At 36.8% G+C, this 14,532-nt stretch overlaps 1 protein-coding gene across 1 annotated transcript; it reads right to left on the reverse strand.

Moving 5' to 3' along the window:
• Positions 1-303: 303 nt before the first annotated feature.
• Positions 304-13,753, reverse strand: tubg1 (tubulin, gamma 1). The gene is made up of 11 exons (XM_059557531.1): positions 13,587-13,753; positions 12,812-12,924; positions 11,127-11,294; positions 9,814-9,882; positions 7,655-7,734; positions 7,209-7,335; positions 5,130-5,216; positions 4,084-4,233; positions 3,624-3,776; positions 3,378-3,539; positions 304-1,447 (listed from the first exon to the last, which is right to left on the reverse strand). The coding sequence occupies exons 1-11, from the start codon at positions 13,633-13,635 to the stop codon at positions 1,250-1,252; spliced, it is 1,356 nt and encodes a 451-aa protein (XP_059413514.1). The 5' UTR covers positions 13,636-13,753; the 3' UTR covers positions 304-1,249.
• Positions 13,754-14,532: the final 779 nt, after the last annotated feature.

The raw sequence follows: 14,532 nt of genomic DNA on the forward strand, positions 1-14,532 counted from the left end.
CTATCCTGTTCCTGGAGGGCTACTATCCTAATTAAACACCTTAAGCAGCTAATCAAGTTCTTCAGGATGACTAGAAACTACCAGACAAGTGTGTTATGACAAAAGCCCTCCAGAAGCAGGACTGATATGGAGTATGATATACAGAGTATGTCCTTTACTCAGCTTATCAGTATCTGTCGCAAGTATTGGAATATGAGACGAAGACCAAAGAGGTAATCAAAGGTAAAGGCATTCATACCAGAGATATTTTGTGTTTTAAGGTCAAATGACCCATGTGAGTGACTATGACATGAGCGCAGACGGTTTTGAGGGTAATCAGTATTTGCACACTGGAAATATTTATTCAAACTCATGAACTTCAAGTAAATGCATCAAGTCTGACAGCAAACTATATACACAGTATAACATTAATAATAAGAACATGTGGTAACTGAGGGGGAAAAAGCATTAAGACTTCAAAAGGATGACTGGAGCAGAAGAAGAAATGTTTCAAACGACGAAATGTAATGCGTTGGGATTGGTTCTGCCAGACTTTGAGGTAACTTCACTGATTTGATTGACTAGAACAAGCCGATGAGGGTTCGCTGATTGGATGGATTGAGGTACAGAATAACACTTGACTTTATTGATTGACTCTCAAAACTCTTTTAGAGTAATCCACGACAACGAGAGGAAAACTGATTCAATCGCACAATCATAGTCTATGCCCTGAAAGCAAGTGCCTTTTGTCTAAAAGCATACATGCGTGAACGTGAGGGAGTGAGATGGAGTATTCATAAACTGCTTCTAGTCTGATCTCTTCTAAGAGGCTTAATCTTTCACACTCCCTCCCTTCGGTTACATTCATCTGAGACCACCCAGTCTTATCGGTGTAGACGTCCAGCGTGTGTGTGGTCAGGGAAGTCTGTGTGCAGGCCACCTTGACGTAGATTGATGTAGATTTTGTGCAGAAGAGTGCAGAGTGCAGTACAAAAATAGATTAAGACGGAGCCATAAATTCTCTGATTAAAGAAATCAAGGAAATTGGGAGGAGAGGGAGAAAGAGTGAAAGTTACAGCTCCGGATAGAGGCACCAGGTCATGAAGAACTCTCCTATAGGCCTGTAAACATGACAAATGACATGTATATACATACGTGAGTCTCTCTGGAGGTCGTTTACTAAAATTCTGGTAAATGCTACTGGAGTCATTGTGTATTTTACAGGATGAGTTTCCACTCTAAGAGCTTTAGGGGGTGAGCGGAGGGGATTTCACTGCTCTTGTGTGCCCCATGAGATGTAGTCGGGACGTGTGGCGGCGCTGTATTCGTCAATGAGCTGCTGAACCACCTCACGGGAGTTATCCAGCTCGTCGAAGTTGTCCTTGAATATGTCCTCCTTCCTGAACTGCTCGAGGAAGGCCTCCCTCTTCCTCAGCTTATCATACTGACGACAGGTGCGCTCAAACAACTAGGAGTGAGGGAGAGGAGAACAGAGATTAAAGAGTACTCTAATCTAGCCTTTCTACATACAAGACAGATGTCAGGCTTTCCCTACATCTTTGACCGATTCATTTCCATGAGTTTCCGATCATATGCAATTACTGGATGTGGATTTTTAAACATGTCGTAGCAACTGCACTCTTGGACAGTCTAGCTGTTGAACTATTTTAGAGTTGAGCAGAACCAGACTAACTTATATTTGCTACAGAATATTTCCAGGCCTGGATATCACAATTTAAAAAATTGCTTGATATTTCCTGTTTCTTCATAACCATGGAATCCCTGTTCAGTGGTGTTTGGGGTTCTGAGAAAATAATATTTAATAATGTTAATAAGTTATGTTAATTATAGTTTAAATATTAAATAATAATTCTCCTTTTATGGCTGATAACGAACAAGGGCCATTCTACAAACTGCTGTCCCACACATTTAAAAAGCATTTTAGTCTTCAAATCTTAGATGCTTATTAGGATCCTTCTATTATCTATTGAAGCCCCAAAGATTCCTATTGAAGCCTCAAGTTCATTCCTCTTTTTAAAAGTATCTTTTTGATTCTCTTAAAAAGTGAAGTTAAACATATATAATTTATTTATATTTTCTTTGTAAATTCTGACACTTTATGTAAAAATAAATAAATAAATAAATAAAAAAGTGTCCCGCATTTTTCATGTCACTACCGAAACAGCGTATGTTTTAGTCCACTGGCTGAGACTGATTTTAACTCCACCCCTAAATTTATGATCAGGAAATATTCCTGTCTCCCCCTTTTGTCATATCTACAAGGTGTGAGTAGATAGGTCCCATCATTTAGAGGTAAATGTGTTCAAAAATCTGTAAAAATCTGTGTGTAACTTTAAGGAACATCACCACTGCACATTTTATTTTGGGAGTTTCCATAACATTTAGCTTTTATATGTGTACCACAGTTCAGAACTGTGCTAGCTAACCATGTTATGATTAGCATCTTTGTGCTAGGTTCAAAGTTTCTAAAATTGTCCCTACCAAAACATTAGGTGGCGTTTTGGTAGTGACATCTTTGTTTTGTTTGTTGTTATGCAATAGAATTGTCACTACCGAAACAAGTCATCATTGTTTCGGCAGTGGCAGAAGGGAACAAATAATCTTCATATTTGGGGGAATTAAACAAAAGTTTAGTACAGTTACGCAATTTTTTTGTTTTAGTATGCGAGTTAAAATTCTGTAATGTGATGTGATTTGTCACAACCAAAAATTTGCAGTCACTACCGAAACATGGGATGTTTTGTCAAAAATAAAGTATACTGAATTATCAACTAAGATGTTATGATAGTTACTGGTTCAATGTATATTTAAACTAACAAATCTTTAACTTTGAAATCAGTGTGATCAACTTTTTGATTTTTATAAAGAAAAATTGGATTCAAATTACAACAAATCTCATAAATTACACTGGAAGTATTGTTAAAAATGTAATTGTTATTGATTTACCTCAATACCTCACATTTAGTGTCTCAAATATTAAGAGTAACAATTACTTTCAAATATAATAAGAATAACTGTTACCTAAGCAGCAAATTAGCATATTAGTATGATTTCTGAAGGATCATGAGACACTGAGGACTGGAGTAATGATGCTGAAAATTCAACCTTGCAGCAAAAGGAATAAATTATTTTTAAATATTCTAAAATAGAAGTTATTTAAAATCTTAATAATATTTCAAAATATCACTGCTTACTGTATTTTTTAATTTAACAATTGCTGAAGAGACTTCAAAAACAAAAAAGATCTAACCCCAAACTTTGTATATCCAATACCAATTGATATAGATGAAATTAAAAATAAAAATCACCAACATAGAACCTAGTTCAAACCCTTTTTTGAACAGTATAGACATGGAGAATTCAGGGTCAGGTCTTACTGAAGAGATGCTGGTGTGATTAGCCATCATAAGACCACTGACACGATGAGCTGAGGGCAGGTAGGGGGATCGGCGGGACAGTGCCACCTGAATACTAGCCGGACCCCATGGGATAAAATTAGCTAGCTTCCTCTCCCTGATTCTCTGCAGACTCTTATGGACCTACAGAGACACGTATAAACATATAAAGATGAGGACATACACATATAACTTAAAATAAGCTGGGTATATTTAACATGCTGACACCTGTGTGGGGTCCACCTCTCCCTGAATGATGTTGAGAATGGCAATGTAGCAATGATTGGTCTGACGGTCTCGGCCTGTGGACACCATGACATTCTTGGGCTGCAGGAGTCTCCTCATCACATCAAGAACCGTAGTCTTCCTCACACTTGCCACCTGAAAAAATGACGGCAAGTTTTAAGGATATTCAAACCAAGATAGTGGACATGGAAAAGAAACTAAATTAGAAATTTCAAGTCTTTACTAAGGAAAAAATAAATTAAAAATAGACGGGCAGGCAGAACGATAGACAGAGAGGACTGACAGATCAAGCTGATGTAATTAAAAATGAGTCATTTGTACTCAGAGTCATTAACTCAGCAACATGCTTACACAAAACTACTGGAATCAATAGTGAGTTGAACAATCTTTCAACAGTTGAGCAAAGGATCTTAATGCAAATTCCTACGTTTGACCAACTTACGGCCTGATCAGTGGTCAGCGGTGTGTATCCAGTCATGAGGAAGTGGAGGCGGGGAGTGGGGATGAGTGATGCAATCAGACCAATCAGATCATTGTTCATATATCCAGGGTAACGGAGAGTTGTTGTGCTTGCTGACATTATAGTAGACACCTGTTAAAGAAAAGCACACTTGTCTTTTGATAATCCATGTGGGTGGGGAACAAAAATAGACCAGTCTCCTTTATTTTCATTTTATATTGTGCTGTCTTAATTATCTGGGTGTGCTAATGGTACACTAAACGTGTCCTATATGTAAAAGCAGCTGGTGTTTAAGAACGCAATAGCCTAGACTGGTGAAACAGGTTTTCTATTTGCACTCTGTTCACCCTTTACAGAAATCTACACACTGTATTGTTAAAGTTCACCATGTCGTATGACCAAGTCTATTAGAGGTGATGAAGACGAGTGTGATGGATGAGTTGACAAAGTGAACTATTGATCTCGGAGCAGGGTGCTATAAGAATATATATAAGAGGCATATAAGAGGAAAGCATAGGAGAGCGCTGCACAGGATGCCACTGGTTATTTATTACCAACTCATTAGAATGTGACACAATAGCATGTCAGGCTGCTGATGACAACTTTCGGATCAGGCAACTCCCCATGTTTCATCCTCACGAAACTGACAGGCTGTGCTATTTCAGATTTTATGCAGATAATACAATACGGCTGTGATAGAACAACATTTTGCTAACATTTTATGGTTTAGCTTTCTATATACACACACCAAAATCATTCTTTAATTTGTCTCATTGCCAAACAAACTCACAGCTGGCTTTAGTATGGTTGATTTTCTGATTGTCTGGATTAGCGCCCAACTGTGATTAACAGATGAGGAGTGACTCTACTGTCCTTGCATGAACCGCACCAGGCCAGTCCCTCTATCTGCTGCAGGGATGGGCTTTAAAAATGACACTCTCTGGGTTGGATGCCTCAGATCAGGACAGATGAATAGGGGCCTGTATTTTGACAGGCTAATTTGTAAATGACAGACTTTTTAAACTCACCAGTTGGTTGATCTGAGAGAATGAGGGGTTCTGAATGTGCAGCCGGTCTGTTGCGATTCTGTTCAAAGCTGTATTGTCCAGCACCACCTGAAAGAGACATGGAGAGGAAAGAGATTTTAAACAACAAGTCAAGACTGTGTGTTGTAGCTCTTCTCAGGTCAGAAGATTCGTAGCCAGTCTGAGTCGACAAATCCATTTTGAATGGTATTGACAATGCTAATTATATCTACATTAAGATAGCAGCAGTATTTTAAAAATTTTTTCATTCATATGAGAAAATAAAGAATCTTACAGAACTAAGCAACACTCAACTGGTAGAACATTGGCAAGGTCATGGGTTTAATTTCTTAAAAACACAGCGAGTCACTTTAGATTACAGTCTCTGCCACTCGAATACATGTAAATTTAAAGAAGTGGAATCAGAATAAAAAGAACTTCATTGTTGTGAGTTGTATCAAGAACTGCCATCTTGCTTACAGTCATGGTGTAGAACAATGTCAATATTTATTTTTCCAACAGAATTTCATTTCAATATTTATTTTCATCTGAAAACAACCTAGTTAAATAGTATGTTTCAAGGAAAACTTATACACTATTTTGATGGCTGCAATAATTTTTTGACAGTGCTGATGATTATGTTAATAGAATTATTTTTTTTGCAAACCTTGCCGAGTACCAATGAATATTCCAAGTTCAATATGATGTTTCTTGGCCAATTTTATTCAAATTTCAGCTAATAAACTGAAAGAAAACAGAATCTTAAAAGGAATTCACCCAAAAAGAAAATTCTGTCATGAATTACTCACCCTCATGTGATTCCAAACCTGTAACTGTAAGACTATTTTGGTTCATCTTTGGAATAATATATTTTTCCCGAAGATGAACAAAGGTCTTATGGGTCTGGAATGACATGAGGGTGAGTAATTAATGACAGAATTTTCATTTTTGGGCAAACTATCCCTTTGAAATTACCTTTGTCCCTAATTTGTACATTTATACAATATATATTGTAGAGGTAGAATATTTTTGTATACAAGCCGGAATATTTGGGTGAAACTGACTTTTTAAAGGAAGAACAGAAATCTTGCTTGATTTCATTTAAATTTGTGTTTAAAGATAAGCAAAAGTCTAATAGGTTTAGAACAAAACGGTGGTGAACAAATTAAAGAAATTTCTTTCTTTTTAATTGAGAGTTAGGAATAATGCCTCAGACTTGGCGTTAACTCTAGATCTGTATTCTCATCAGAGGAAGACAGAAAGTCATCTACCTCCATTAACCTCCTCATCTTTTGGGCTGACTCTCTGATCTGACATTATCATATCTGCCAGAGACGATAATGAAGCTAGCAGACAGCTGCAAGAAACACAATATGCATAAAACAGATCTTACCCTTTACTAATGACATTTGCTCCACTAAAGGCCAATCTATTCTGAATTGCGCAGCCCTCACACATAGAGATTAGCTGGAGATATAAATAATAATGTAATGCTTTTGTTCTTTTGCTATGGTGATCAAACCCATTAATCCCTTTAAAACTCAAATAAGGATATACAAACACAATTACTGGCTCCTCAGAGAGTCAATAGGATGTGTTTGTTGAATAAATATCTGCTCAATCATGTGCTGATGGATATCAGTATGAAAGTAAAATAGAAAGTGTTGTTGATATGTCTATAAACTTAAAGTCCAGATGTACAGATATGACAGTACTCTGCATGGTTTATCAAATGAACCCAGGGACCAAGCTATTGTTAATAAGAAGGAAATGGAAGGAGAGAAGTGGATAATCACATAGGACTGACCCTCTTTTCTCCATCCATCATGTTTGGGGAATGAAAGCAGGAGAGGAAGAAAGAAGGTCTGTTTGGGAAGGTGGATTGTGTAACTGAGGAAATTTGCAGTTAGAGTAGCAGGCTGTGTATATGAGAGGGGCACTGTTTCAAATAGAAACACATTCATTTAAGATGCGCAACCCTGGAGTGTGTGTGTGTGTACCAGTGTGTAATACATCCTCCCGAATTCTAGGCCAGCTGAAAAGGTTAAAAGACAGTGTGTGTGCGTGTGTTCATTCACTCACCACACAGTCTGCATTCTGGGTCAGTCTCTTTAGTGTCAGAAGAGAATTATAAGGCTGTACGACAACATCACTCATCTCATCTTGGTTAGGAAAGACCGAGTAGGTCTGAACCAGTTTTTTAGGATACCTTAAAAAAAGACAGAAGAATGGCTGAATGCTTAAGGCACAAGAACACTCGCCCAGCTGAGCACCGCTGGTGCCCTTGAGGTTGCACACGCAATGGTATTAAACACACCCCTAAAGAGAGGTAATTACACCCGGTGATGGCCGCTGCCGCCTGCATCTCCCTCTAATTACACTGACTGCCACCCAAACGCTTCATGCTTGCACGTCTAGACGAACAATGCGGAGGGCGTGGATCTGTGCTTCAGGAGAGGGAGTGTGGACTGCTAAATCAGTCAGAGCAGCGGGATTCAAAGTCCTTTATCAGTGAACTGTATTCGCACCTGTCGTTCAGTCGCTCCAGTAGGTAGGACCCGAGACCAGATCCTGTTCCCCCGGCGATAGAGTGGCAAAGCACAAACCCCTTAAAAAAAAAAAGAATGTTTAACATAAAACACACATCTATAGGAGTAGAAAGGTGCTTTAGATGCTAACTGTGACCAGAAAGAATAATTGTTCTTTGGTCTCAAATACCTTAACGCTGTGCTGCCTACTATGTCAGTTAATCAAGGGAAGATTTACCCCACTAGAACTGATGTTTAGAGACATTTTTAGCCTTATAGGAAAGACATATTCTTTCAAATCATATATAAAAAACAAACAATTTTCAGTCAAATTTATTTTGAGCGAAATTAAACACTAATTCTGTCCAATGAATGTAATCAATGCATTTACATGCACCCTCATGATGCAATTATGATGGGATTTTGGCAATATTGCAATTAAACTATACATGATGTAAAGAATACTTCTATCAAAATAATAAGATCAAGCATACCTGCATTAAAATATGTGGTGTATGTCGATTCTAATTGCAATAAATAGGCTTTTAAACACCTTAATCCCATTATTACAGCTCTGAAAAGTGCGCGTGAGCTTAGATGTGTTGTTCTCTCAATTTACACGAATGACATTATTCTTAAGCAGGCCCGTTTCTACAGGGGTGCTAATCACCCTCAAATAAAAACAAGAGCACCCTCAGCCCCCTTAAAACACCAAAGTTTTGTTAATTGTGGAGTTACGCAAGTTTGTAAATCCTCTCTTTATAACAAAGCGTAGACAATTTGTAAAATTAAAAAATTAAATTAAATTTGTGCATTGTGCATTGTGATTCACTGTACAGTGTAGAGAGATTCATTGATTTTAACTGAACTTGAAATCAAAGAGATTGCAAAGTTCATCATTAGACTGAATACTTTCCAGCACATCTGCATTCATAACTTGATTTTGATGTATTTGGCAAAGGGTCCAAATATGTGGGGTTTGTGAATAATGAAATTAAAAATAATGACACTTCTTTTATGCAGCACAACTGCTTTCAACAGTGACCAGAAATGTTTCTTGAGCACCAAATCAGCATGTTAGTATGATTTCTGAAGGGTCATGTGACATTGAAGACTCGAGTAATGATGCTGAAAATTCAGCTTTGCATCACAGGTATAAATTACATTTCAAAAAGTTACATTTTAATTATACTAATATTTCACAATACTACAACTGAATTATTTGATTTAATATTTCACTTAACAGGGCGTTAGGTTAAATCATATTTTTTTGTTTAAAAAAAAAGAAACTTAGCTGGAATATATTTTTAAAGGTATAATTAATTCAAAAATAAACAACATGGTCAATTTTATCACAATCTTTCTCTCAGAATATCGTGAAATATATCACATGTTGGGTAAACTGAGGGAGTTTTTTCTGCCCCCACATTCTAAATATCTGTGGAATTTTTTTGCGACTCTCTTTGAGAGTCACTCACCTTTCAGCAGTTAGCATGATATGCTACACGCACGCACACACACACACACACACACACACACACACACACACACACACACACACACACACACACAACTAATTGACTGGTAACACCATCCTCCAAACCACTCCCTAACCTCCAGTTACATACAAGTTATACATGTGCACGCACACACCAGTAATTGTGGGTAATAAAATGAACGACACTTCTAAGGGAGGGCTGAGTCTTGTTTTAATGGGAGGAACATCTGTATCTTGTAAATTAACAGTGCATAAAAGGCATAAAATAGCACTTTTGTATAACTGTCTGTGGACAATAGTAAACATATATATATATATAATATAAATCTAGCTATATGTATACATAGGTCTATGTATGTCTGCAATCTAAAAAAGAATGAAGAATTTTTAAAAAAGAATTTTATGTCAGCTCCATAAAAAGGGGTACAGAAGGAAAAAAAGTAACGGAAAAAATTTAAGTACGTCAAATGGTACGTCACTTTACCATCTGGAGATCATCAGAAAGTGTTTTACTTTGTTTAAAAACTGAATCTGTTTAAAAACCCAGATGTTCTCCAAGAGTCAGAGAAAATGGTATTAATGAATGACACGCAACTAAAGGGTAAAAACCAACCCATTCATCATAACAAACAAAGAAGAGTACAGTCACTGAGAATCATACCTCTAGACTGTCACTGCCATCTGCCTCTCTGTCAATGATGTCAAAGATGTCCTCGTGGATTTTTTCTCCCTGAAATGAACAAATACATTGACCACAAATTAATTACCAAAACAAGTCATTTATATATATATATATTTTTATATGTTTGACCACATCATAATTGAATTTTGTTTTGGAAAATGGCATAATTTGTAAAGAAACTATATCATCTAAATGTTTAATCACTCAATGTATTTGTGTACCTACAATTGATGCAATGTGCTGAATCCTTTTTATATTGTTGGAAAGATGCATTAATTTAAAAGTGTACAACTTTAGTTAAATGATGAAATGGGGTCATTTTCTTGTGCAACTGCTTACACACCGCGAAAAGGCGTTAGCTTTCAAACTCTGAATTTATTTTAACTAAAAATGAAACAAAGTGCCGTCAGATCGAGTTTTGTGTTGTTCATAAATATCTGTTAATGCGAGCCTGTGCTGCTGGTGATTTTGACTCATCAATAAAGAACAGGAAACATTATTTAAGGGTGTTCTGTTCATTTAACTATTAATATAGGAAAGGTACACCATCCCAATTGTAGCAAGTATAACCGGTATCGCCGAGTCTGCTTTAATTATCAGCCTTCACACTCTCTGTGACGAGTGGGGCGGGCCGAGAACCGTGGGAACCGGAGCGAGGCCGGTGGAGTGATTGGAGATGAGCGACACCTGCTCAATCCCACCGGTCTCGAGTCCCACAGAGGAGATGGAAGGATATAAAACAGGAGCGACGACAGAGACGGACGAGAGAGGACCAGGCCTGGGTTTTAGTTGTGTTTGGTTTTTATTCTGTTTTGTCTTTGTTTTGTCATTATTAAATCTTATTTGATTGTCCGCCGGTTCCCGCCTCCTTCTTCCCGATGATTATGAAGGTTTAATCCGTTACACTCTCATAGACACAAAACTACAGAAACTACAGTCTGACAGAAAGATTTCAAATTACTGATTTGATCTGTTTGGAGTACTTTGCGAATTCAAACTACATGCCATTGAATTAATGTTGCATTATAAGTGCAAAACTTGCAGGAAAAAGTCATGTCCAGTTTCCACTATCCCAAACCAAAATTCAGGCCCCCAGAGACTGCACTAAATACCTCTAATAGTCATTATTAATATCTAATTAAAAACGAAATTCTCACACTATATGAAGAGCAAAAAAAGTGACCATGCATTGTGAAAAACTACAAAGGAAGGATGGCAAGTTGAAATATAAAAGAAATTTAACCTAAAATAAAAGTCAGCAATGATCTGATGTCTAACATCACTCAGTGTACCTGAGAGAAGCCACTGGCCCAGTTGTTACCGGCTCCACCGCCATGCTCAGAAAGGTAGATGTTCTCCGGGTTGTACAGGTTGGCGTAGGGAGAGTTCAGGATGGTGTGGATGACTCGGGGCTCCAGGTCCAACAGCACAGCACGAGGGATGTAGTGCTCATCATCTGCCTGAGGGGGGCAAAACAGAGGAGAAAAAGATCAATGGAAATTACTTTTCCGTAAGTGCTCCTCAATATTCCTTACCAGGAAAGGACAAATGGATTCTCCAATTAAAAAATGAGAAGTACTCAAGATGCTTATGATTACTTGTGTAGCTTGAGACTGCAAAATGAAAGCATCCATGAGAATTCCTAAATATATCTTAGAATGTATGATATCAGTAGTAGACATTAGTGGATGAGCGATGTATGGGCAAGGCTGATATATTCACAGATAATTGGCATCTTTTACTTATCGGCATCGATCGACAGAGCTTTTGTGTCTATAGTTGCCAGAAGGGGAACTTTTATTTCGACAGTGATGACAAAGCCAGTATACTAATAGAAATATATGCCATAATACCTTCTCATATACAAGCAAATCCACATAATTTAAACAACCCTTTGAATATCTAATAAATATCTAATAAATATTTAATTCCACAAACCACACAAAAGTTTGCAAATCTAGCAGTTAGTTACTTGGACATTTGCATTTTATAGCCAGACTAAATTCTTTATTTGTGAAAATACTATAATACGATTATAGAATCAAGACTTTGATTTCAAGAAGTATAAATCTGTTTATTTGACAGATTTCACAAATATTCCACACACATATAGACACCTTTCAAAGGCCACCCTGCTCTCGAAGATATTGGCATCACCATCAAAATAAAAAATTAAATCTATATCAGTAGATCACTAATTTACATAACACGCAGCTAGCCATAATACAGAGGAAATGAGTATAATACTGTGACTCACGCAATTTATTCACATCAGTAGAGAGCTTTAACACTCACTGCCTCATTTCAGAAGAAATATAAGCAGTCCCTTTGAAAACATTAGGATTTCAGTGCTGTTTCTGTTGAAATAACTAATTTTGTTCTTTAATTGGAACAGTCTTTTGTTCCAAAAAAAAAGGAACTAGAAGCTGTGCCATTTATTTCTAATTAATTTTCCCTCAGATTGTCAGGCTCCACATAATGGTTGCAGAGGGATAATAGACTTCCAGCAGCTGCAAACATGGGCACCCAGCTCCGCCTGGTGGTTCATTATGTGAACAGAATCAAGAATCTTACAGAGATATCCCATTTTATTTTAAATGATTTTCATATTATATACACTATATTTAATTACGTTAATTTATTTATTACTTAGAACGTTGTTTTAATCGTATTTGCACTTTTTTTGTTACTGTAGCATTTATTTTTCTTGACATTACCCTTTGTGCATAATGTTTCGGCAATATTGTATGCAAACACTATCATGCTACTAAAGTACTTTAAAATTTAAAATGAAATTGGTCATACTATCTGTATGTTGCTTGATGTCGTGATGATAAGATAGGTGTCTATACACAAACTTATATAATTTATATAATTGAATAAACATAGACTTTAAAGCAGTAATCTTTACATGTTGATTATGGTTGGTGATTGATTAGCTCCAAACGCCTTAAGTTACTGGTCTATATTTGTGTACCTGATAGAAGAAGACATCTTTCCGGTCTGTACCCTCAGTGGCGAACTCTTCGACGATGCCCTCCGGGCTGATGCCATGCTCCGCACACAGCTGCTTCCAAAACTCAAAACCAACTGAACAGAGAGAGGAAAAGCACACCATTCAGTCCATTAATGCTGGATTCTTAACAACACTTGTGAAAAGGCTGTAAACTACTGTCATGTCAATATATAATGATGTGATTTAAGGATATTAATGTAATGGCTATTGTTTATACCACATATTTGACAGAAATCATATCTTGCCTTCAGTGACCAAGTCTGACACAGTCTCAGCTCACATGAGACTCACAGAGTAACTTACATGAACCTCTTCTTTAGTAAAAAATAAAGACAATGCAAATTCATCTAGCTAAAACTGGCAAACATGACTGTAAATAATACAAAGCAGCGTTTAGAATCATGTGCATACATAAACCCACAAAGTTAGACGGTCAGGTTGGTTACATTACAATTTGATTCATTACAGTTATCTCCAACTGACAGTATTAAATAATTATCCTTACTAATTTGCAAAACAAAAATTAAGATTAGTCAATAAGTGGAAACTAGTGAATACGTTTTTGGCTTCTTGCTGACGAAAATCTCCAATAAACAACCAAAATCATATGGACTTTATATACTGTGTCATTTCAAAGCTATCCAGTGTGATGATAGCTAACGTTAGCTAGATAGCTAACTTTTTATGTAACGTTAGAGACTATCAAACAGAGCGTAATACACAGCGAATGGCTCACTCTGATTCCCGCACTGTCCGAGCTGCAGGGTGATGATTTCTCGAGGCATGCTGTGCTGTTATTTCAGCTGTAGGACCAGTAAAGGTGAGAGATGTGCCGCTGTCAGTCACCCACTATGCGGATTCCCGCTCCAACAGCAACGGCCCAACGGAACGGGTGCGCACTGCGCATGCGTAGACGTAGGCCCTCGCCAGCAAACATGAACCGATCGATACTTGCTGAAAATGTACTCAAATAACTCTTTATCGAAATTAGTGGGGGGAAAAAAATACACGAACGAGTAGAAAGAACAGACAGAGAGCATCAATCACGTAATTCATGACGTAGGACGTATGCGTTAACGTTATAGAACGTTAAAGCTGCGCGTCAGTTGAGCAAACAGAGGACATTTGATCTAAGTTATTAAAGAAATTCAGATCAGGTTTAAAATAAAAAAAATGTTATTAGTTAAATTTCTCAGTGTATAGCAACATTTTTATTTTATTTATTGCCTTAATTTAATATTTTGTAATAGTGTGAAAAGTAGAAAAAGTTCTACCATTTACTTTGATATGAAGGGTTTTCAAACGTTTTGATGCCGATGATTCCGAAATATCACAATATTTTAAATATTTTTTAATACACATTTATTCATTTATATCATTTATTTATATGATTACATTATGCAAACAGACCCATTTTTTTGTTGAGAGAATAAGAAAATAATCTGTATGTATATGTCTGTGTGTGTGTGTGTGATTGGAGCATATCTTAATTTCTAATTTAATACATTTTTTTATGCTTGCCTTAAAATGTAGATAGCACTGGGAGGAAATTTGATCTCTTTTTTAAATGAAATTTTAATTTTGATATAATGTAACATTCACTGTTGGCCCTCGTCCCTGAATCAAGTAAAACTTTTGTCCTTCATAGTGAAAAATGTGGGCACCGCTGCACTCAATTATAA

The sequence above is a fragment of the Carassius carassius genome, chromosome 1, assembly GCF_963082965.1.
Source record: "Carassius carassius chromosome 1, fCarCar2.1, whole genome shotgun sequence".
In the NCBI taxonomy this organism is placed as follows: Eukaryota; Metazoa; Chordata; class Actinopteri; order Cypriniformes; family Cyprinidae; genus Carassius; species Carassius carassius.

Bases quoted from the DNA above. Each gene is read 5' to 3' on its own strand.
- tubg1 (XM_059557531.1), bottom strand. From the start codon at position 13,635: ATGCCTCGAGAAATCATCACCCTGCAGCTCGGACAGTGCGGGAATCAG. The intron at 9,883-11,126 runs GTACACTGAGTG...TGTTCATTTCAG, and splicing joins GGGCCAGTGGCTTCTCTCAG to GGAGAAAAAATCCACGAGGA. The intron at 7,735-9,813 runs GTATGATTCTCA...TTTTTTTTTAAG, and splicing joins ATGGCAGTGACAGTCTAGAG to GGGTTTGTGCTTTGCCACTC.